This window comes from Callospermophilus lateralis, chromosome 19 (genome assembly GCF_048772815.1).
Source record: "Callospermophilus lateralis isolate mCalLat2 chromosome 19, mCalLat2.hap1, whole genome shotgun sequence".
NCBI classification, from domain to species: domain Eukaryota; kingdom Metazoa; phylum Chordata; class Mammalia; order Rodentia; family Sciuridae; genus Callospermophilus; species Callospermophilus lateralis.
The window spans coordinates 36,265,294-36,289,675 of NC_135323.1; the positions used below are offsets into that span (position 1 = coordinate 36,265,294).

The 24,382-nt window shown below is 49.6% G+C and overlaps 1 protein-coding gene across 5 annotated transcripts in view; it reads left to right on the forward strand.

Moving 5' to 3' along the window:
- The first annotated feature begins 2,142 nt into the window (after window positions 1–2,142).
- Grid2ip (Grid2 interacting protein) overlaps window positions 2,143–24,382 on the forward strand; it is a 33,262-nt gene continuing 11,022 nt past the window's right edge. For 2 of the 5 annotated variants that reach the window (XM_076840412.1, XM_076840413.1), the window contains exons 1-8: window positions 2,143–2,538; window positions 8,435–8,589; window positions 16,896–17,144; window positions 17,347–17,432; window positions 19,759–19,828; window positions 20,264–20,358; window positions 20,651–20,834; window positions 24,113–24,267. In XM_076840412.1, the coding sequence (XP_076696527.1) occupies window positions 2,143–2,538; window positions 8,435–8,589; window positions 16,896–17,144; window positions 17,347–17,432; window positions 19,759–19,828; window positions 20,264–20,358; window positions 20,651–20,834; window positions 24,113–24,267 (1,390 nt within the window). Of the gene's footprint in view, window positions 2,539–8,434; window positions 8,590–9,724; window positions 9,739–14,206; window positions 14,242–16,895; window positions 17,145–17,346; window positions 17,433–19,758; window positions 19,829–20,263; window positions 20,359–20,650; window positions 20,835–24,112; window positions 24,268–24,382 lie in introns of those variants that run through there. The other 3 variants (XM_076840414.1, XM_076840415.1, XM_076840416.1) reach the window with 2 other exon arrangements.

Consider the following 24,382-nt stretch of genomic DNA (forward strand, 5'->3'; position numbering starts at 1 on the left):
CTAAAATGCCAGAGGCCCTCCATGGAATCCTATAAGGAATCTCCGCCCTAAACAGACAGACATATACAGACTATTCCATCCAGAACAGTCCTTCCTTGTCGGGCTGTGTCTATGTTCTCAGGATATATTACCAGCCCATACAATACATGTTTTGGAGGACAGACACCACCTCCCTAGAGCCTGTATCGGGTCAAGAACCCACAGATCTCAAATCAGCCACACCATCCTTTCTCTGGGAGGTCAAGGAGCATGTCAGCAGGATGCTATGCCTGTAATTCCAGATACTCAGGAGGCTGAGGCATGAGGATAGCAAGTTCCAGGCCAGCCTCAGAACTTAGCAAGATTCTGTCTCTAAATAAAAAATTAAAATGGTAAATAAAAATGGCCTACCTACACATGGTAGCATGTGCAGTCCTGGATTCAAACCCCAGTACTCAGGGAAAAAAAGAAGCCTCCCAACTCAAAAAACAAATCCCAGCAGCACCACCAAAAGTTATGAGGGAAGGAGACAGCACTTCCAACTAATACCTATTCATTTCTCTTTCTTAGACATTTCTATTACTCATTATCTTATCAGTTGCAAGCAACAGAAATCCAGCAGCCAAAAGAAAGAAAGGAAGAAAAAATAAGCAGAAATTTGTGAGCCTGAAACACTAACAAGTCCTTTTGTCAAATGAAAATTGGGTGAATTTCAAGCAAATGAATCCAGGAGTTCACAAATATAATAAGAACTGATCCCTCATAAGGCGGCAACACGTGGCCAACAACCCCAAGCCTGCAATGTCCTTGCAGCTAATGGCCCCAGAAAAAGAATGTCTCTCTCCCAAGGCCAACATGTCTTGTCTGAAAAGGCTGTAGAGAGCTCTCCTTGGGGCACTGAGGCTGGGATATGATGATTGAACAGGCTTGGTTAATGCCAGCTCCTGCTACCAGGGAGAGTACATAACTGCCTATTCCCTCAGAAGCCCTGAACAAGGAGAGAGGGAGGGCTTGTTGGTAGTCAAATTACTGGATCTCCTACAGTACAGGTGGTGGGAGGTCTGTGTGGACATTCCCAACATAGGCGGTACACAGTGGGCAATACACAGACAAAAATGAGCTAGGGAGAGGCTGGAGGAACAGGCTGGCTCTGCCATTCCCAGGGGCTTGACCTTGAGTTGAGATTCCCCAGTTTCAAGGAGTGGTCCCTCCACTTCCTGGGTCTAGAGGTTTATAAGGCACTGCCCTCTGGCAGCGGGTGGGGATATGAATGGTCACCTGGGGCTTCTTCTTGCTCCAAAATTCCCTTTTGAAAGGGTATGATTCATACCGGACTCAGAAAGGGGATCTGGCAGATGGAAAAGGTAATAAGAGGATGAAGTTGGAAGGATTGCTGAGAAAACGGGGTATGGAGGGCTGGGACTGTGGCACTGGGTTCTATTCTCAGCACCACATATAAATAAATAAAATAAAGATCTACCAACAACTAAGGGGAAAAAAAAAAAAAAATATATATATATATATATATATATAGAAAAGGGGGCGTGGAAACTAGATGTATCATGGAAGCCAGACCCTAAAGCCAGACAGCCCCCTGGAAAAGTGTGTGGCCTTGGTCAAAACACCAAGGAACTCAAATGAAGACATTCAGGGAGGGTTGTCTTACATCCAAAGGGGAGGGGGCTGTTTTAATTATAAAGTCAAGGGGTAAGGGATACATAGAGAAATGAGTGGATGTCTTCAAAGATCCCCTTCCACCTTGTCCCTTGGTGTCCTGGAGGGTACAGAGACAAGCAGCTGGGCTCTTCTCTGCCCTTCTACCTAAAGACCATGCACCCCAATTACTGCTGCTCCAACCTCCATCCACCACACTGCCTCTGTGTGGTCTGAAACCTGGTCTGTATCCATTAGACATCCCCATGGCCCTTTTTACCTCCCTCCTCTAACTGAGCTCTTCTTGGGCTCCATTTTCTCAGCTACAGATAGGTGAATGAATGGGGAAGGGGAAACTCGCAGACAGAGAGAAAAACTGAGACAGAGGGAGGAGTCAGAGAAAAGTGGAAGCCCAGGATACTCCAGTCCTGTTCCCATAGACAGGGCCACAAAGAATCCCTATGCTGTCTCTCTCTGCTCCAGCCACACCATCACACCATCGCGGCTGCCATGCCGGCCACCAACCAGGGCTGGCCCGAGGACTTCGGCTTCCGGCTAGGTGGCTCTGGCCCATGCTTCGTCCTGGAGGTGGCTGAGGGAAGTAGTGCACACGCCGGGGGACTGCGGCCCGGGGACCAGATCCTGGAGGTGGAGGGGCTGGCTGTGGGCGGTTTGAGCCGTGAACGCCTGGTGCGCCTTGCTCGGCGCTGCCCTCGTGTGCCACCCAGCCTTGGTGTGCTCCCCGGTCCCGACGGCGGCCCGGTAGCCCTGTCCGCAGCTTTGCGGGCGCCGCGTTGTGGCCGTGGCCTCGCACTGGGTCGTGAGCTGCTTCGCCTGGCCGGCCGCAAGCGCCCAGATGCCGTGCACCGGGAGCGAAGGCGCAAGGCCCAGGAGTTCAGCCGCAAGGTAGGGCGCGGGGGCGGGGCTAGTGATATGGGTGTGGAGGGGGCGGTGCTAGAAATGTGGGCGGGGGCGGGGCGCTGGACTGGTGGGGGGGCTCTTGCAGAGGAAATTTAGAGAGGCAGGTTTACCATAAATAGAATGATGGTCAAGACTGAGGGCTCTGTACCTAATTTTGTAACTTTGTTCACTTTGTATGGGAATCATTTATCTTTTTTTAATTGAGGTACTGTAGGTGTAAAGAGCCATATATAGATATCTATTTATCTATATCTATCTCACACATCTACAGACCCTTGTAATCCCCCCTCATCAAAATGAACAAAAATTGAGATCAGATAATAGAATGCAGGCTGTAGGATAATTCCTTCAACCCAGAAGGCTCCCACCTGACCCTTTCCCTGGCTCTCCTTCCCCTCAGAGGAGCTGCTATTCCACAGCCATCATTATAATCTTGGCTATTTGTGAACTTCATATAATGGAATTATTCAGCAGGTACTGTTCAGTGCCGGCTTCTGTTGCTCAACATTGTATCTGTGACTTTCATTCACACTTGGGTGGCAGAAGATCTTTTTATTGTTGGTGTTTTTAAAAATAGCTCCCCCTGACTTTGCACAGCAGGCAGGATGGCTGGTTGGCTGCAGGACTTCCCCACCCCAACCTTCCAAAGGCATTTCCTGCCAGACTTTAGCACAATAGACTCTGCCAGGTCACAGGTGGGGAGTTTGAGTGACTCTGAAGACTGAGAGTTGAGAACCTGGAATGATCAAAGCCATAAAAGGAGCCCAAGTCCTGAATTACTTGCAGGAAACAGGGAGTGGCCAAAAAAGAGAGAGGGAGGCCTGTCTCAGAGACCCAGGGCTGAGAAATGGAGGACAGATCGGCAGGGTCTCAGTACAGCAATACCCTCAGGCCATCCACTTTCATATGGCTGTTCTCCAGGACTTTTAGTAGTGGTCCTTGTTTAGCTAAGGCTCCAGCAGAATAAAGAGTGAACCTAAGTGTGACCAGGAAATAATCTGGAGTTGGGACATTCCACTACCACCCCCATCTGAAGCTTAGATGGATGCCTGGATGCCAAGCCTGCAAACTTACTTACTGGAACAAGTTACTTACTGCTTATTTACTGGAACATCTGAGTTCATGGATTTGTTCTCCATGGAAGAGGAATTGTTCAGTCCTGCCCTTGGCATGGCCTGGCTGAAGGTTTAGGGGGCCCAGGAAATCTGGAAATCCTGTTGGAGCTTGACTGTTGCAAAAATGGTTCCCAGTTCCACTCCCTAAGTATCACATTCCCCCGCCCTTACACACACACACACACACACACACACACACACAGAAGCCTTCTCCAGCCTTCAAGCTTGGTCCAGTCCTCCCTACTTCTAAACTGACCCCCCCCCACCTCCAGGAGTCTTTTCACTATCATGTACCCTGGCATGACCCCTGCCTGGGCCCTTCAACCTCTGCCATCTTGACTCTCTGGGCTGGTGGTATAGCTCAATAATTAAAGCATGTACTTAGCATGCATGAGGCTCTGGGTTCCATCCCAAGCACCACAAAAAAAATTTTGTTTAAGTTGTGGTTTTCTTCCTATACCCAGGGTGAATTCTGCTGCTTTAACAAACAAAATTAGCATCTTGGTACTTTTGCACTATAGTTTGCTTTACCCACACAAAGTCCTCTAAGGGTTCAGGCAACTTTCCAGAGTAGCTGATGTCCCCCATCTCAGTGTGAAGCTTCAAGTTTCCTTGTGGAAGAAGAAACATGCATGGGAAATTGTGCCTTGGCTCTTAGAACTGCATGGTCCATCAATACTCATTGGCCAGAATTGGTTACACTGATGCTCCTCAAGGATGCTGGGAAATGTAGTCTTTTATGTATCCAGGAAGAGGGGGAAGATCTAGAAAAATTGATAAAAGTTAATATCTGCAACAATCCCAGATGGCCTGTCAGAGAACAAAGTCCTGTCCCAAACATCACTTAATTCCTGCAGGGTTAGAAGGGGACAGACTCAGAACAGGGTACAGTGTACAGTGGATATGCAGATCTGGCCAGGAAGCAAGGCTGGCTAAAGTGGAATTTGTCATGCTGCCAGGCCAGCTGAAGTGGGTTTTCTGGCAAAAAAAAAAAAAAAAAAGGAGAGTTGTGGATCATAGTTAGGACTCCCCCCAAATCCTCAGAAGCGAAGTGTATCCCCCCCCCCAAAAAAAAAGACTGCCTTCCAAAGATGAAGGGCCTCTGCAGAGCCTCCGCCAGTTCTCAATAACCAGCCCCCTGGGTGCTCTTCAGCACTCTGCCTGCCCCAGTTTTTCCTCCTTGAAGTAGCTGATATTTAATAGAAAATCCATTAGTGTCCCGTGATGGTGTCTCATGCTTAGATGTAGGTTGAGAACATCTGGGTAATAACTGACACCAAAACTGCACTGTGGCACAGGCCCCAGGAGGGGGGGGAGTTATTTTTTTCCTCTTTCTTACATAAAATATCTTTGCAGCTAGCCATGTTCTCCTTTGAATTGAAGCTGCTGCTAACTTTGATTTCAAACCAGCAACCTCCCCAGCGTGGCCAGTGCATGGGATGGGGGTGCCTGGTGCTGTAGGTGCCCTATCCACAGGTCAGCTGAGGATCTGTAGGAAATGCAAAGCATTGCTGCTTTTTGGTTCAGTTCCATGAACATGCACTAGTTTCTTCTCTGTGCCAGGCCCTGTGCTTACAGGCTGCACAAAAGTCAGAAAGAGAGTTACCTTCATATGGCTAGTTGGCTGTGGGGAGTGTGGAGTGGGGAGACAGACAACGACATGCACATACTTGTGATGTGAATTTGCTAGGTTTCAGACATACACAGAAAGTAGCTTCTGCTTGGATTCCTGAAAGACCACTGCTAATACCTACTCATCATCTCTAGTGTCAGGCTTTGGAAAGCCTGTCTTAATCCCTTGGTGGAAAAATTTAGGAAGCAGTCAGATATATAAGTTAAAGAGCAAGCCCTAGGTGGAAGATCAAGATATCATTTACCACCTGAGGTCCTTAACCAGAGCAGAATCATGGAGTCAGGGGCAGACTATGGTGGTTACAGGTGGTGGTATGGAAATAGAACATATAGACAGCTCTGGGCTAGAAAAAGGAAAAGGATGATTGAGTTGTGAGACCAAGGGTGAATTCATTCATTCATTCATTCATTCATTCATTCATTCATTTGTTCATTCATAGTTTTGGACAGACTTGAACATTTATATAAGCTGTGGAGAAGGAGGCAGTAGAGATGCCAAAACCATGCATTTAGCTGTCATTGACTCTCAATTGTGCAGGACAGAGGAAGCAGCCATCACTTAGACAGACAAGGAGCCTAAACTAACATTCCTGCAGGGAAGAGACAATAAGCAATTGGACAAATCAATATACAAGTGATTCCAGATAATGATAATGAAGTGAGAAAATAAACAGAGCGAGGGGAGAGGGTGATAGAGGTCACTTTGATGGGGCAGTCAGGAAAGGCTCACTGAGAGGGGGACTTTTGAGTTGGAAGATAAATGACAAGTAGGTCACAGGAAGAGAGGGTGGGAATATGGGGGCAGTGAGGTGTCAGTGGCTTGGTAGGTTGGCTTTTATCAAGAAGGAAGTTCTTAATCTCATAGTGGAGGGTTCAAGGGAAGGATGATGGGTCTGTTGGGAAGTTGGGAGGTGGTACTGACAACCCCCATTCAGGCTGAGATTGCATCATGAGCCCCTGAGAGAGAGATGCATGGCTTGCTCAGCCATCCAACCTTCCTTCCTGTTTCAAGATCAGCTCAAGATGTCAGTACCCCAGAGACATACCAAACTCTCCACTAATAAGAGAGGGCTCTCATGGAGCATGTACTTTAAATGGGTAAATTGTATGGTATGTGCACAATTTAATGGTTTTTAGTATGTTCACATAGTCATGCAATCATCATAAGAATCAAATTTATAAAATAGAAAACCTGGCACCCCTTAGCCATCACTCCACATGTCATAGTTTTCAACAAAGATTGAGAGCATCAGTTCATCATTATCACTAGCTAGAGAGTACCACACTGCATCAAATCTAAGGGGTTGGGGATTTAGCTCAGTGGCAGAGTGCTCACCTAGAATGCATGAGATCCTGGGCTCACTCTCAGCACCAAAAAAAAAAAAAAAAAAAGAATCTAAGCTTCAATGCACTGTTATTATTTCATTTAATACTAAGAAACAAAACTCTTGCTATTTAATATGACACATGCTTCCTTATGACCTTCTTATCACTTAATTTAGTAGTTACCTAAAGAGCTCTGTTAGATTTATTTAGACATTTAGTACCAGCAATGCGTATAACTTAGTGGTAGTAAAAATATGAATACCTACGACTTTCTCACAAATGCACAGGAATAATGACTATCAACAAGACACATCTGATTTCAGAGATGTTCAAGTATTAAAAAATTCTCACCCTAGAATCAGTGATACACAATGTTGATAGTATGGAGGGTACTTGACTATAGAATAATGGAAGTTGACTCCATTGACAGGCAGAAAAGAAGTTTGTGGGAGTGGCAGTTCACAGTATCAGCTTTGAGCAAGCTTAGGATCAAGAAAGGATTTCCAACCAGGGACACAGCTGTCCTAAAGCACCCTTCAGGAGAATCTGCTCAGGATGCACTGTGGAGCTCTGTTATGCCCTAAACAATCTTTGCATTTCTACAGCACTCCTTCAAGAGCCAAAGTCCTGGCCTCCAATCAGCTAGGGGCCTCTGAGTGGCCAAAGCTGCGGCATAACCACCAGGATCTTCTTTCTCACTTAGTTTGGGGTTTCCTCCCTTCTTGGCTGGATAACCAAGAAACTACAAATATGACCAGGTGTGGTGGCACACCCATGTAATTCCAGGAGCTCAGGAGGCTCAGGCAGGAAGATTGAGAGTTCAAAGCCAGCCTCAGCAATTTATCGAGGTCCTAAGCAATTCAGTGAAACCCTGTCTCTAAATAAAATATAAAAAAGGGCTGGGGATGTGACACAGTGGTTAAGCTCCCCTGGGTTCAACCCTGGCACCAAAAAAGAAAAAAAGAAAAGAAAAACTACAAATATCCCCCACATGAATGTGCTGCAGTTATTTAGGTCATATTGTCAGATATTTATATGGCTCCCAACATCTAAGTATGATAACAATGAGGAGGTAGACCTCCTCACTCATACATCATCCTGCATTTGTCAGGACATAACTAGGATAGATTCCTAGACACCAGGTCATTGGATAAAAGAATGGGCCTTCAATACACTTAACAAGCTACCTTCCAGAAACATTGTGTGCATTTGCAGGCCCATTTTCCATGGATACGCGCTCCTCTGAATAGATGTGCCTTGGTTAGTATTAGCTGATTTGAGCACAAAGAGAAAGAAAACAAAAGTCCAAAGGGAGAACTGAGGGAGTCAAAATTCAGGGTTAACAGTACACTCCACTACGTTTTTATGAAGCCAGAATGTTCTCTGTGGGATCTCTCAGCAAACAGCTCAGCGGAAGAGAACATAGTATTATAATAATAGTAACTAGCAATTAGTGAGTGCCTGGCACATTTTTCAGCTCTTGTATTAATTCCTTTGATCCTTAGAATATTCATTAGAATAGTTGTCCCTGGGTTTGAACCCTGATCCCATAACCTTGCAACCCACGTTGATTCTATGACCTGTTTTGCCCACAAATTCCTTTTCTGAAGTCACTTTACCTCTATCAGTCTCAGGGTTGTTTTGTTTTGTTTTTAGATGTAGAATGAATATTTAGAGAAAGCTGTAAGGTTTAAAATGATGATATAGGCAAAACTCTCTCCATGTCAGCTACTTTGTGGAAGCAAACTGAGAGAGGAAGACAGAGGTGAGTGATTCTCCCTGGTTCTACCATGGATCCCTTCTTGCAGGTGGATGAAATCTTGGGGGACCAGCTGACTGCCAAGGAGCAGGTGTTTTCGGCTCTGAAGCAATTTGCAGCTGAGCCACGGGTAGATGACCTGGTGTGGGCTCTCACCCTGGCGCTGCCCCGGGAGGCCTGTGGGCCACTCCTGGAGAACCTCAGGTGACTCAGTCAGGGGCAGGGTGGGTGGGGAGGGTAATTTTTACTCACACTGTCCTCTTTCCCACCATCATCCTGAGCACCCCACCAACACAAGTGACTCTTGCACTGGCCACCAACACATCTGCAGCCCAGAACAAGGGTAGGCTAATCACCCTGAAAGGCAACCAGAGAAGGTAGCTATTGGCTCTGCTGGATGCCAGGACATCACCTTGTGTGAGTACAGGGACTGCCAACTGTTAGGCTGCTATAGGCCTCAGAGAGGGCCCACCTCCTGATAGAAAGCCACAGATGCCCTGCTCCATCCCAACTCCAGATGGTGGAAATCTCCAACAGGATACTGAGATACTCCCAGTTCTTCACTGAGGCTGAGCAGAGGCACAGTGGGAAGGCAGGAAGCCTTGGACAGTGCTGTGTGGATCTGGACACTCACTCTCAATCTTGCAGATGATGCCTGCTCTCTGCCCTTTGACACCTTTTAATGATGATGATGATGATGGTGTGTTCCAAGGACCTCACCAGGCCCTTGATGGACATTCTTTTGCTGAATTCCCCTGGTGTTATTATTAATCCATTTCACAGAGTCAAACTGAGGCTCAGGGAGATTCAGAGACTGGCCTAAAATCACACAGCAAAATAGTGGCAGTCCCAGGACCCTAAAGCTAGTCTGCTGTGCACTTTCTGCTGTTCTGCTCTGTCGTGGACTCACTGTCTAAATTTGTTTGTCAGGAAAAAAAAATAAAATAAAATCCTAAATGGTACTCACCTGGAGTGACCCGAGGTGTCCCATAAATCTCCAGATCCCATGTCTTTGATTGAGGGTCTCACTGCCTGCCCAGATTGGATCAGGCTCCCTCTGGGGCTTTCCCTATCCGGATCCTGTGGGGCATTCCCTTCAACTCCCATCTTATTGCCCACCCACCCCCACCCTCTCCTTCGGGTCTGTGACTGCCCCCAGCCCTCGCGGTTCCAGGGCTCAGCCCGCCCCATCCCTGGCTGCCATTCACCCCGCAGCCTGCCCCTCCCTGTGGGCCTGGCCAATGTCAGGGACCGGGCTGGCCACCCCCCGCCCCCACCAGCCCGGGCGCAGAGTCTCGGCTCTGCAGCAGAGCATAGGAGGCCACCGAAAGAGGCCACCATGAGCTGCCTGGGGTGAGTAAGGGTCCTGCCCCTTGCTGGGAAAATCCAGCGAGGAAAAAAAAAAAAAAGTTCTTTCTAGAGCCGAATTTGTCGCGGAGATAATGCACAGGCGCTGAGAGATCCCTGGGGAGGTGACGGATGGGCAGCCCCCCGCCCCGCCCCACCAGGATTGGGCTGGCCGGGGAGGGCTCAGGCGGCCGGCTGTCCCTAGAGAAGTTGGCACGCTTGTCCCCAGGGTGCCAGCAGCAGGACTCAGCTGGAGGCCCTCTCGGGTCCCCTCATTTCCCTCGGTGCTGCTCGGCTTGAGTCCCCGCCGCTTCTCCCGCTTCTCCCGGGACAGCCCCCGCCCCTGTCTTTCAGGATTGCTGTCCCCCAGCGACCCGCGGCCAGGTAGCAGGTCAGGAAGGCGGGGCGGGGGTGGGGGGCGGTGGCTCTACTTAAATCCCCGGAAGCGGGAACCGTGGACTCCTGGATGCCCGGTGCCCGTAGCATCCTAGGAGCTCCCGGGGCGGATGAAACAGCTGCCTGTATTGTCAGCAGGTGTCAAAGGAGACAGGAAAATTGGCGAGGCTGCTGGAGGAGGGGGCGGCACCCAGCTGAGCTCTGCAGGGAGAGGGTTACCCTGTCATTAGGGCTTCAGCCACCGGTCCCCACCCCCACCTCTCCACTAGGGCTTCCAAGCACCTCTTTCCCAGGTCTGGCCAGTTGCCACCAGCCTCACCTTTTACTGGATTCTAAGGTGGGTTCTGGGGTCTCTGTGGAGATTCCAGGGCACTGCCTTCCTGGGAGAGCTCAGAGCAGGTAGGAAGGGTCCAGCCACAACCAGCTGTGACTCTGAGGATGAAGTGCCAGCTCAGGGCAGACCATGGCCAGCTCATCCACAGGCAATCAGAGCAAGCTCCTCTCTGGAGGTAGCAAGTGTCAGTGCTGTGGCTCAGACAGTGACTTGGGTGGGGTGGGGGAGTTCTGGTGGTGTGTCCTTCGAAGATGGGAGGAGAGTCCCCAAGGAAAATTTGTCAGGACCAGGATGAGGGAGGTGTCTCAGTAGCCCTTGGAAGTCGACTGTGCCAGCTATAAACCATCCAGCGTAGGATTGGGGGTGGGGGGGGATGCAGGCACAGAGAGACTGGTCCTGCAGGAGAACCCACATCAAGGAGTCAAGGCTTGGGGCTGGGGATGTGGCTCAAGTGGTAGCGCGCTCCCTGGCATGCGTGCGGCCCGGGGTCGATTCTCAGCACCACATACCAACAAAGGTGTTGTGTCCCCCGAGAACTAAAAAAATAAATATTAAAAAATTCTCTCTCTCTCTCTCTCTCTCTCTCTCTCCCTCCTCTCTCACTCTCTCTTTAAAAAAAAAAAAAAAAAAGGAGTCAAGGCTTAAATAAGAGGTTGAGCTGCTACAGGGTGATGGGTTAAAAAAATATATATATTTGTGTGTGTGTGTGTGTGTGTGTGTGTGTACGTGCCAAGGCTCCACATGGAAACTAGAACCCAAATCAGAAAGTTGTGACTTCTTGAGGGATGGTCACAGTGCCTAAAAGACAAAATTTGGGGAACAGGAGGAAAAAGCACTGAAACCATAAACCTGAGCCTTCTGGCATAGTAGTACTAACCACATGTGATTATTTATTTAAATTTTCACTAATATTTGATACAATTTGAAGTTCAGCTAAGTCTCACTAGCCACATTTCAGGCACTACATATGATAGCTACATATGGCTAGTGACTACCATCTGGGATAATGCTGACATAGAACACATCCAGGCTCCTTTGAAAAGCAGTATTTTGAGGTGCAAGACAGGTCTGTGGCTGCAATGTAAGCTGAAGGAGGCTTCCTTTATAATATCAGTTAATGCTGTGACTCAGAGCCTAATTTGGGTCTGTCCCCAGAGGGATCCTAGTCTGATGAAGTGATAAAATGACTTTCTAATTAGGACAGGCCAGGCAGTTTGGAAAGTGTGAGGTGGCCAGGAGGGAACAGGAAGGCAGTCAGTTGGGTGGTCGCTAGTGTTTCTGGGAACATTTGAGGAAGGGGGAGAGGTGTGTGTGAGAGTGGGCTGGAGAGGAAAGCAACTGAGGTAGGGGAAGGAGCTGAAATTTGAAATCAAGACAGACCTGGAACCCCAGTTCCCCTCACTGACAGTGCAAACTTAAACAGGTTCGTTGACCTTTACAGTTTGTAAAATAGGTCTGGTCAACCCGTGTGTTCCCAGCAGGACTCTTGGTAGGAAACCGTAGAAATGAACCCTGCCAACTGTAGGCAGAAAAGGGATTAGCTGACAATCTGGAGGTGGGAGAGGGACCATCTGCACCCCCTCCACCTCTTCTTCAGTGACAAGTGCTAGGGACACCACAATGTGAAGTTATTGGAAGAATTCTATGAGCTAGTGTAGGTAAAGTGCCAAGGCACATAGTATGTGATCAATTAATATTGACTTCCTGGAGGGGGTCTCTTATCTTTTTTTTTAACACGATCAGGTTTTTCAAGTATAGCACTATTGACATTTTCTCTGTTGTTCTTACAATTTCTCTGTTGTTGGCAGCTGCCCTGTGTGTATCGGATGTTTGGCAGCAGCATCCCCCTAGTTGCCATTTTGTGAAAACCGAAGATATTCCCAGACAGTGTCAAATGGCCCCTGGGGGAGGGGCATCATTGCCCATTTGAGAACTATTATCCTAGAATGGTCTTTGGGAACACTCCTTGCTGAGGCAGGTACTTCAGAGAAGCCCAGCTTCTGTCACTTGTCCCCTAGCCCACATAAGCTGCCTTGGATTTTTATCAAAAGAACCAGCTGCTGGCCCATCAGGGGCGGTCACTGTGCCTTAATGGACTTGGCCCAGAGGCAGTATGTCTGGAATCCAGCACAAGCCTTTGCTCCATGCTTACATCTCTTCTGCCCTTGGCACAGTGGGCAGTTTTCATAGCCTTTGGATGTGCCTGGTTCTGGACCATTGCAGCTGGCACAAAACAACCAGAAATGGCTCTGTCATGATGCCTGCCTGGGGAGGGTGGCGGTAGCCCTGCGGATGTCAGCAAATGGTGCTGAGAGGGTTACCAAACATTTCTCTCCCTGGCAGGGCTGAGGACAAGGTGTGGGGAGATCATGGCTTGAGGAGTTTGGCTCTGGCTCCTGCTGTTGCTAGGGAGCAGTGCAGCCCTGGGAGGTCATGGCAGGGTGGTGGCCTCACTGGGACCAGGAATGGGGGGGTGGGGCATGAGATGTGCTGGGCAGTATGGCCTGATCAGCTCTGCAGGTTCTTTCCTGTGGCAACTGAAGGCCAGCCCCTGGTGATGAACACAGAGGTAAAGTCCTGAGTTTCCCTACTCTGCAGTTTGAGCCTATTTGGGTGGTGTCTGTCTCCTGCTGAGTCAATGTCCCCCTTTGAGGTTGTCTCTGAGAAGCCCCCTTGAGGATGGCTTGGACTGGCTCCCTAGAATCTATCATTTCCATCCAAGATCTCAGATCCTGGCCTCTCCAGCGGTCAGGACTCTGAGTCAGTGGGAATGACCATGCAGAGAAGGTCCTTGGCGTCCGCTACTGTACTGACTTTCAGGGAGTAGCAGGCCTAGAGCCAGGGGAAGAATCCAGACCCTTTTCTGTCACCTTTCTCTCCTCCTCCTTAGCTTTTCTCTCAGGAGGGAACTGTTCATCTCAGGGAGACCTACTTCCTGGGAGACCTACTTCCTGAGCAGTCCCCTCCTCACTTCTACTCACTCACCAAGCTGCAAAATCTTTACCTCCTCTGTGTTTTAGAATCTAGCCTCTTGTGCAATCCAACACCTTCCCCTGGGTCCCCTCCCAGTAGCATCCCTCTCCGGATGTACTAAAACTTCTGGCGTTCTTCACCTCCCCTTGAATCCATAAGCTCCCACATCTCCCTCCCATTATTCTGGGGGTGCTGTTTCAATTGCTGACCGTGATATTCAAGGCCTCCCTTTCCAGCCTCTTCTCCACCGCAGCTGACCTCTGGGTAGGAGGGAAGGGCTTCTTTTCGCTGGCCAACTCCTGTTGACCCCCGGAGGCCCAGCACAATGGCCACCACCTCCTGAAAGCCTTCCGTGCTCTACAAAAGGCAGATAAGGCTTCCTCTGAGCTGTCGGGTGCAGCTGGGTATTGAGGACTGGCCACCGTGCAGGGGGGCAGGGTGCCGCGCGGGAAAGGTCGCAGGCGAAGCTCCTGGGGTGGGGGGGAGTAAAGGAGGGAGCCAAGGAGAGGCAGTAGAGCACTCTCGAACCGCCCCCGCGGCTCTCGCACCCATCCTCCGGCTAACTGGTGGGTCCCCAAGAGGGGAGGAGAGGGGCGGGGCGGGGCGGGGCCACCGAGAGGAGGCGGGCGCCGGGCCGGGGCCCGGACCGTTCCGGAGGGGCCATGCGCGCTCGCCGGGCGGAGGCGCGTGGAGTTGCGGCGCCCTAGCTCGGTCGCGGGCTCCGCCACTCCCTGCCTTTCTGCACCTGCGGCGCCGCCGTCCGGGTTCCAGATGGGGAAGGACCAGGGCTTCTCTCGGCACTTTAGGTAGCTTCCCCACTGCGCCCCGCGCCCTTCCCCCCCAAACTGTGCGCCCTAGGCGCGGCAAATTCGTCTGGGGCTAACCTGAAAGTGGGTGGGGCTGGGGCATTGAGGGGTTTCCCTGCCCTGGGTGGGTATCCACCGAGCTCTGGCGGAGTTGGGGGCTGGGGAGGGTGTAAATAAACTGGGAGGGTACTAGAGCGGCGAGGTTTGCGTGTTACCAAGAATTCGGTATGCAATCCTAGGAGTTGGGGTCGGATAGAAGAGCTAGGATTGGAAAGCCCTCTTTTCTCCTTCCTACACTGGTGGAAGGAACTGGACAGGGAGCCGAGGCTCAGGTCGAGTGCTCTGGGTGAGAATGCAGCGTTCCCTGTCCCGAGTTTGGAAGGCACGACCTCTCAATTATGGCCCGTCCCAAGCTGAACCCGGATGAACCAGGGCACCCTCACCCCAATCCCCACCACACCAATTCGCTGGCTGTTGATCAAGGGCAAGATGGAGAAAGCTGGGTCCGGCCAGGGAATGTGGTGGAGAGAGAGGACCCAGGGAAGCCCCTGGTAGCAGAACTGACCTCCAGTGCAAGGTCATTGTGTGGCTCTCAGGAAGAATCTAGGGACCTCAGAAAGGACTTCTGGCATAGGAGGGACATGGGAATCCTGGATACCTATTGCCAGGCTGTCACAGTCAGAGGGGGCGTCAAAAGAGTCAATTCAACTCTACTGCATGTAGCTGTGCTGAGTTGGTCAATTCATAGCAGCCCCAGGGGTGAATGGCCAGAATGGATGGCCCACAAAAGCCAGGGAGGGTGTCTGGCTCACCAGGCAGACTTGGCCTCTGGCTCAGCCCCAAGGACATCAAGTAGTGAACTTGTCACTCATCCTTCTTCCACCTGTGCAGTGGGTGACTCAGTCTGATTCCCATAGTAGGGGGAGAGACTTTTCTACTTGCTGCTGGAGGGTGGAGCTGGGCTGGTCACTTGGCCCCTGCCCAGGCTGAACTCAGGAGCTGGGTGTGTAGAGCTGATGCCTTGCAGAGCCTGGGGCTGGAGCTGGACAGTCTCAGGCTTGTCATCCCTCCTTTTCCTGGGCATGAGGCATGAGAACTGGGAGGGTGTGGGGCTTGTGCAGGCCAGGCAGATGGAAGTGTCAGGCTCCAGAGACCTTGAGTGACCATCTGAGGAATGAGGCTGGGGCTCCAGATTTGTAAGAATCACTGCTGGTAGGTAGGAAAGGGCTCCCAAAAGAGTTGAGCAGGTCATTCATTCTGGCCTCCTGGTCATCTGGAATATGCAGACCTGGAGCAGAGCTCGCTGGGGGACAGGGCCAGCTCACCCACTCCCAGAGGATTTACTCCTCTTCCCTCCCACTAGGCAGCCTATTCTGCTTGATTGGCCTTATTAGTCCTGCCCACAGAGGCCAGGGGAACTGTGTGAGTGCCACAGAGCAACCTCAGAGGGCGTTCTTTCAGCTAGCCACAAGGCCAGCGTTCCCCTGTCTCGCGGCTCCCCATTATTTCCTTGGCACTGGCTTCTGATACAAAGAACAGGGAAGGGAGCCTTGGGATACAGCCAGGGAGTCCTTGCTGGTGTCAGAAACTCCACCACAGTGCTGAGGCTTCCAAGGCTAGGTTGATTCCAGCCTTGCCTAGGGCCAGCTGTGTAACCTCGGGAAGTCACAGATCCTCTCTGTGCCTCAAAAATCCTCTGCAGCCAGTTGCAAAGTCCACCAGGATGTTAGCTCCTGTTGTTACTTGGAGATGTGATTAAATCCTTGCAGCCCCCCTGGGTCCTGAGTCCCTCCTAAATGTTGAGCTCATAGCTGAGCTACAGACCCAGCCCTCGGAGAACTGCCAGCCTCACAAGAGGAGAACCATGGAGGCCAAGGACTCATCCAGGGTGTGGACCCTGCATGGGGATCATGCTTTCTCCACCCTACATTTCCAGGGTGACTCCTTGGAAAGCAGCACCCACAGGCCTTTCAGCTTTGAGCCTTAGTACCTAGCCAGCACAGATGGCAGGGACTCATTGAATACATATAGGATTAAATTGAAGGGAGACCAGTGTTGGGTATGGAAGGGCGAGACCAGTTTAGAAAGCAAACAGAGGGGACCAGGCAGTGGCAACAACCTGGATGAAAGCTTAGAGGTGGGAATAAATGTGGCATATGTAGTGGTCCTGGTGAATTCTGAGTCAGCAGCTGGAGAGCAGGGCTGGACAGAGAAACAAGCAGGAAGACTGGAGGTGTCCTGAAGGTTGGGAGAAGTGGCCACTGCTCTTTTTCCAGCAGAGACACAGAGAAACAAGTAGTGGAGAGGTTGCAGGTACCTGGCAGGGGCGTGGCCTGGAGGGTCCAAGGGCATGAGATGAAGGAGTTGGGGAGACATCGGAGATGGACGAAGCATGCTAACTCCACAGAGGTCAGAGTAATGAGGGACAGTGAACATGACTTTCCCTAGGTGGAGCGAGAAGGACGCCACCCTCCTGGTGTGACCCAGGACGAGTGGGAGCCTAAGTCCAGGCACAGAGCGGGAGACTGGAGATTCCACCTCCATCCCGAGGGAGGGGAGGAGAGCTGCGGGTGGCATCTACCGGGGAACACCTTTGGGCCGCCATCGGGACGCGGTCAGGGGGTGCACCCCGACTCTGCATTCCTCACCCGCAGGATCTTCATCCCCAAGAAGCACCGAGCGCGCTTCGACGAGGTAGTGTCACAGGGCCTGCTGGGCAAGTTGTGCCGCGCCCGCCGGGCGCAGGGCGCGCAGCGGCTGCGGCGGAGCCGCAGCGAGGAGCGACCCGAGCGCCTCCTGGTGTCCACGCGCGCCAGCGCCCCGCCGCGCCGCCCGGACGAACCGCCGCCGCGCAAGGCTGCCTCGCTGGTGGGCGGCCGCGCAGGTCCTGGGGGAGCGCGCAGGTAATCCGTGGCGCGCGGGCACGGGCAGCGGACCCCTCTCTGTTGAGTCCTTGAGATGGAAACGTGGGCAGAGAGCACGGGAGGTGGGCATGTGGGGGGACAGGGAAGGTTAAGAGGAGGTTAAAGGCTCCACCCGCTGAGCTCTTCCTCCCATAGCAGGGGAGGCTGCCAGTCTCCCGTCTTGGCTTTTCTTTCTTCCTAGGACTGTCCGAGTCTACAAGGGCAACAAGAGTTTCGGCTTCACGCTGCGTGGCCACGGGCCAGTCTGGATTGAGTCCGTCCTTCCTGGTGAGGGGTGGGCAGATTGTCTTTAGAGTCTCTAAGGTTCGGGATTGGTGAAAGACCCTGTTATAGACCTTTCTCCCTTGTCATTCTACCCCTGTAGACTGCTGCTCAGCAAAACTTCCACCTCATGTCATGTAACCTGTGTCCTCTGAGTGCCAGTGTATCCAAATCAACCAGCTATTTAAGATACTTGAGGCTAGAGGTCTCCAAGTTCACCATCACTCTAAGCCAAGTGATCCAAGTTCTTGATCCAGACCTTTCCTATGTCCAAAGAGAGGGCTGTGGACACTCTCTGGGACACTGGGGCAGCCAGGGCAGAGCTGGTGCCTGCCAGACTGAGTCCCAAACAACATTCTCTGCTTAGAGAGCCCATGAGCACCTGCTAGCAAGTATGCTGCCGTTCAGGGCCTTGCCCACTATTCAGCCACCAAACTGGACAGACTCCCTTTTGCCTCCCACCAGCCTCCCCTTCTTGCTCCTGAAATTATGGCATCTTCAAGAAGGCAGAGCCTTTGCAGTGAAGGAATCCTTTCCTGTCCTGTCAGTGGGCAGAGGTGGGGAGGTACTCATCCATTGTGGAAGGTGTCAGTGAGGCAGAAACTTCTGGCACTGAATTGAACTCTTCCCTCTTGTAACCCCTCCACAGGGTTGGGCCACCTGCTTTCTAGAGGGCTTCCTCTAGAAATGATTAACTACTGCTGTTTGAATGAGGCTGGTAACCTCATGCTTTTCCCATTATAGGAAGCTGAATGAATTCTTACACATAAGTTTGCAGCTTACAGATGGGGAAACAGAGGCCTAAAGAGACCCAGGGAAATCAAGGACCAGAATGTGCATCCCTCCCTTCCCAGCACCTGAGCATGATGCTCCTATTGACACATCCCCACCAGTATCCCTGCTAATCCCTTTCTACACTTCCATATCCTGCATCTTCAGCATACAGATTTGTGAAATGGGAAAGAGCCTCAGTGCTTTTGTATCATTGTCCCAACCTTTTAGATCATTCTGAGACCTTCCTTATCCTGATAACTGGCATGCTGTAGTTCTGTTTGGATTTGGGCATCACTTAGTTGTTGACACAATGGTGTAGGAAAAAGGCCCAAGGCTGCTCCCTAGAGGGCTTCCTCTAGAAATGATTAACGCTGCTGTTTATGGCTTTTACAACTGTTCCCCGCCCTAAGACCCACTTTCCTGCCTTTCCCAGGTGTGTAAAGATACTTGGCTTAGGGCCTTGTTAAAATCCAGGTGTGCCGGTCTCCCTAACTCAACCTCTAGGCTGGTAACCTCATGCTTTTCTTATCATAGGACGCTGAATGAATTATATCATGGGAGCTTTTACAGATGGGGGTACAGAGGCCTAAAGAGACCCAGGCAAATCAAACACTAGAACATGGTGTCTTCTGGCTCCAGGCCTGGTGTGATCTTTGGTTCCCTGGGACAGCCCCCTAGCCCTTCCACCCCTTCCAGACAGGTCACATTGGTTTAATAACCAGCATCACCCTCTCCCCCTTTCCTGTTCCTGGGAACAGTCCCCCCATCCCATCTCTCCAGGAAGTCTTCCCAGATTGTCTTTTTCCTCTCTAGACAATCTCCACAGCTTCAAGAGAGCATTGCGCACAGTCTGGGATTGTATTTTATTTAGGCATTTATCACTTTCCCTACTTAGTTCCAAGTCAAGTTTAGCATGATGACAAGTAAAGGAAGCAGAATGAGCAAATCTGTATCCATAGGAGCTGATTTTCCAGCTTCCCTTCCAGGTGGTAGGTGACCTTCAGGGCTGCCAAGGCAGACAGCAAAAGTTAGCTGCTCCCACGTGTCTTAAAAGGCAGGTTTTATTGATTCAGGTGTGGTGAAGCCAATGGGTCAGGAGACATTTGCCACTGGAATATCGTTTTGCCAAGGCATATCCCAAGAGGAGGAGGTACAGGATGCCACAGGGGACATGAGGAGAAGTGCTGGGGCTGGTCGGAGGCTGACAGAGCAAGGGGAGAATATGAACAGAGTCTTTATTGTGGTTTTCACAGGAAGGAAGGGGGGAGGCAGGCTAAACCAACTAAGTGGGTGCCTGGCCCTGGTGTGATAAGGGTTGGTGGACAGTGGCCCAGAGTGAAAGAGCTCCACAGAGGAGGTGGTTGGGTGTGGGCTCTGGATTGGTTGGTCTGCATTCTTAGAAGTGAGTCACTTACCAGTGCTAGTTTGGATCCGAGTCTCTATTTCTCTCCTGTAAATAAGGAGAATAGCATCTGGCTGGAAGAGTGGGATGGATGCCCTACAGGGCCAGGGTAGGGCCCTGCTAACTGACCAGTATGCCCTCTCTTCTTGCTTTCAGGCAGCCCAGCTGATAATGCAGCCCTCAAATCAGGTGACCGGATCCTCTTCCTCAATGGACTGGACATGAGGTCAGAGACTAGTCCTGATCTCCTCTGATTTATTGGCCCTAGGTGTTTGTCCCTCTCCTACCGGGAACTCTTGGATCTATCCCTCAGCAGGTCATCACTTCAAACCAGAGAATGCTCCAGCTCCTTACTGGGGACACAGAAATGAAAGGACCATCTGTGTCTTAATCTGGAGGGGAAGCTCTGCCTCAGAATGACATGGGCCCAGCTCTTTCCTCAGGCCCAGCTCCTTCCTCGTGCCCAGGAAGGTCAGACTCAGGGCAGTAGCAAACCAAAATGGCTGAGGCCTGGGGCTTCTGCACAGGAGATTGATGAACAGGAGAGGCAGGGCCTTGGCTAGTCCAGCTGTGGTCTGGCTGTGTGACTTCTACAGACAGGGCAGGGAGGGGGACAGGACTCACCCCTATCTGGCCCTCCTGGGCCATGTCTGCTTGGCAGGAACTGCTCTCATGACAAGGTGGTGTCCATGCTACAGGGCAGTGGCGCAATGCCCACGCTGGTGGTGGAAGAAGGGCTCGTCCCATTCGCTAGCGGTGAGACCTGCATGCCTCTTCCTTGGGTCAGCCCCTTCCGTGATCTTCTCACAGACCTGCAGCTTCCCTTCCCAGGGTTGCCCAAGGTGGCGCTATGGAGTCCCAATGCACAGCGACCAGAAGCCGCTCAAGGCTCTCCCTCCATCCCAGTCCCCCGCTGAAGGCAGCAGTGCACATCCCAATGCATGGCACTCCCAGCTCAGGAGCCATTGACTTCAGCTGCCAAAATAAAACTACACCTGGCTTGGGGACTTTGGGTCACTGTTGATTCCCTTGTCTATGGCCCCAGCAGACTCCGATTCTATGGATTCCCCCAACCCGTCATCAGCGCTCACCTCCCTGCAGTGGGTGGCCGAGATCCTGCCTTCCAGCATCCGGGTCCAGGGGAGAACCTTCAGCCAGCAGCTGGAGCACCTGCTCACGCCTCCTGAACGTTATGGGGTCTGCCGGGCCCTTGAGAGCTTCTTCCAGCACAGGTGGGCGAGCAGAGTGGTGAAGGGAACCTGTTGTGGGTGTGCCCCAAGTCCTGTGCAGACTCAGCACCCTTTTCTTGGAGCCTGAGCCTCCTCAGTTCAGCCCCTTCTTTTGCAGGGCAGAGTACAAGAAGGCAGTGGCTGGCACCAGGGAGATCAGGGGTTGGAGTGTTGGTCTGTCCTAGAACAAACTCTGGCTCTGACACCTCCTAGCCCCATAGCCTTGGGCAAATTGGCAGGACCCCCATGAGAGCCTCACTTGTCATGAGCCAGGCTCTTCGAGTGAGAGTAGGATATTTCTTTCTGCACCTCAGCTGCAGCAGACTGCATTGATCAGCCTTCTTGGCCCATGGGATCATTATTCTGGACTGTGCCAAGCCTCACTTGATCATTCACTTTTTTTTCTTATTTATTTTGTTTTAGTTGTAGTTTTTTATTTTATTTATTTATAAATAAACATTATATTTATTTTAGTTTTTTAATTTTATTTATTTATGTGGTACTGAGGATCGAACCCAGTGCCCATGCATGGGAAGCAAGCGCTCTACCACTAAGCCACAACCCCAGCCCTAATCCTTCGCTTTTATTTTGTTTAAACAATTATGGTAAAATATGATTCATGGCCAGGCATGGTGGTGCTTGACAGTAATCCCAACTATCCTGGAGACTGAGGCAGGATGATTGCAAGTTTGAGGCCAATTTGGGCCATTTAGTGAAACTCTGACTCAAAATAAAGTTTTAAAGGGCTGAGAATGTAGCTCAGTAGTACAGTGCTTACCTACCATGCAAGAAGTCCTGGACTGAGTCTCCAGTACCATCAAAAAAGAAAAAAAAAAGAATATTTCATATACAACCTATTTAAGTGTATAATTCAGTGGTTGTTGTATTCATAAATATATGCAACCATCATTACAGTCAATTTTAGAATTTCACCACATCAAAAAGAAATCCTGAGCCCTTTCAGTATGACATTCCAACACATGCTTATTTATTTCTACCCCCTGACCTTAAGCAACCACTAATCTACTTTCTTTCTTTATAGATTTTCCTATTCTGGACTTATATGTGAACAGGAATCATATAACATGTGAATTTTAAATCTGATTTCTTCCATTTAGCGTAGTAATTTCATAGTTCATTCAAGTTATAGCTTGTACTTCATTCCTGTACGTTCATTCAAGTTATAGCTTATACTTCATTTCTGTACGTATTTTGTTGTATGGATGCACCATGTTTTGCTCATTCATTTGAACATTGATAGATATATGTATTGTTTTTATCTTCATTCCTTTTGAGCTTTACTTTCTGTCCAACTTTAAATATTCCTGCTATATACCAGTCTGATGAGTTTATTTGATTTTTTTTTGTTTGAACGTGTTCTTAAAAACTGTGCATTGCTATCTATTATGTTTTTTTTGTTTGTTTGTTTGTTTTGGGATTGAACCCAAGTATGCTTTACTTCTGAGCCAACTCCCCAGCCCCTTTTTTTGGTATTTTATTTACAGACAGGGTCTCACTGATTTTCTTAGAGCCTCACTAAGTTGCTGAGGCTGACTCTGAACTCAAAATCTTCCTGCCTCAGCCTCCGGAGCCTGTCAGATCATAGGAGTGCATCACTGATGTATTTTTCTTTTATATCATCATTGTGTTATATGTCACCTTCCATGTCTGGCTACTGTGTTTAGCTCTGTCCATATTTACCTCTATGCATATTTAATATTTGTTTATAACTTCAGTTAAGGTCTCATTGTTTACAACCTGATCCCATTTTTTTTTTTTTTTTTTTTTTTTTTTTTTTTTTTTGCAGGGTGATACGGGCGATTGAACTCAGGGGCACTTGACCACTGAGCCACATCCCCAGCCCTATTTTGTATTTTATTTAGAGACAAGGTCTCACTGATTTGCTTAGTGCCTCACCACTGCTGAGGCTGGCTTTGAACTCGTGATCCTCTTGCCTTACCCTCCCAAGCCACTAGAATTACAGGCGAGCACCACCACACCTGGCATGATCCCATTTTTAAAAAATTTTTGGTCTTTTAGTCATAAGATGACATCTTGTGATTTAAATTTGGCTCTCTTTTATAACCAATTATTTTGAGTGGTCTTTAGTTTTTCTGTTTTCACTGTAAATCATCTATTCCTATCCTTTATCCATTTTTGTTTTTGGCTCTTGTTGATTTGCTCAAATTTCTTGTTTATTTTAGATACTGATCCCTTATTCATTTTGGACATTAAAAATATCTTCTCTCATTTATTTTGCTATTGCTTCTGTTATGTCTAATATTATTGTGTCTAAGTTGTGCTTCTTTGAGCAGATATACTTGATTTTGTATAATCGACGTATTTTTGGTCTTATTGTTTCAGATTTTGAAATTTTAAGTCCTTTTCTGCTTCTAGTCAAAAGATACCTCTTGCCAGGCTTGGTCCCCCATGTCTGTAATCTCAACAGTTCAGAAGGCTGAGGCAGGAGGATTGCGAGTTCAAAATTAGCTTCAGCAAAAGCAAGTCTCTAAGCAACTCAGTGAGATCATGTTTCTAAATAAAAAACAAAATAGGGCTGAGGATGTGGCTCAGTGGTCAAGTGCCCCTGAATTAAATCCCCAGTCCCCTCTACCCCCCACTCCTAAAAAGATATCCTCTTATTTTAATATTTTTTTCTTTCACATTTTGGTTTTTCATCCAAATTGAATTTGCTTTTCTTTTGTGTGTGTATTATGTAAGGATCCAACTTTTCTTTCCTATACAATACTAGTAAATAATAAAATTTTTAGACATTTCAGCCCATGTGGTCCTCCTTCACAATTCTACTATAGTAGCCTAGAAACAGCCATAGACCAAATGTAAACAAATGGCTGTAGCTTTGTTCCAATAAAACTTGCTTTATAAACATAGGTGATGGGCCAGATTTTAGCTCACAGGCCATCATCTGTTAGTCCCTGACACAGTGAATCTGTTTTCCCAATACACTCTTTGTGTTTCAATCCATTAAGTCTCAAGTTTTCAATTCTGTATGTATTTCAATTAAATTGACACAGGTGCATTCAAATAGTTTGGCAATCCTAATCTAGAGCTTATTATGAAAGGTCTCTTAGCTGGCAAGTGGAGGAACTGAGATTTGAAAATCAGCTACTGGTGCTGAAATCCTTTTCATCCACAGCTCTCTTTCAAGGATGGGGGCAGAGCATCTGGGTGAATTCTGTGGCCTTGAGTGCCTCCTTTGGCCACCCATCCCTAAGGGGATCCTCTGAGTTACGACTCCCTTGCTCCTGCACCCTCTTCAGGAACATTGATACCCTCATCGTGGATGTCTACCCTGTGTTGGACACACCTGCCAAGCAGGTCCTTTGGCAGTTCATCTACCAGCTGCTGACATATGAGGAGCAGGAGCTCTGTCAGGAGAAAATCGCGTGCTTCCTGGGCTACACAGCCATGACAGGTAAAGCATCCCCTGCATACCCCTTCCCCTGCCCATGCTGCCAGTTGCCCAGCCCATCAGGTGAACATTCAGACACCTGTTCCCACTTGTGAGTTCTTATGGCTGACCCGGCCCC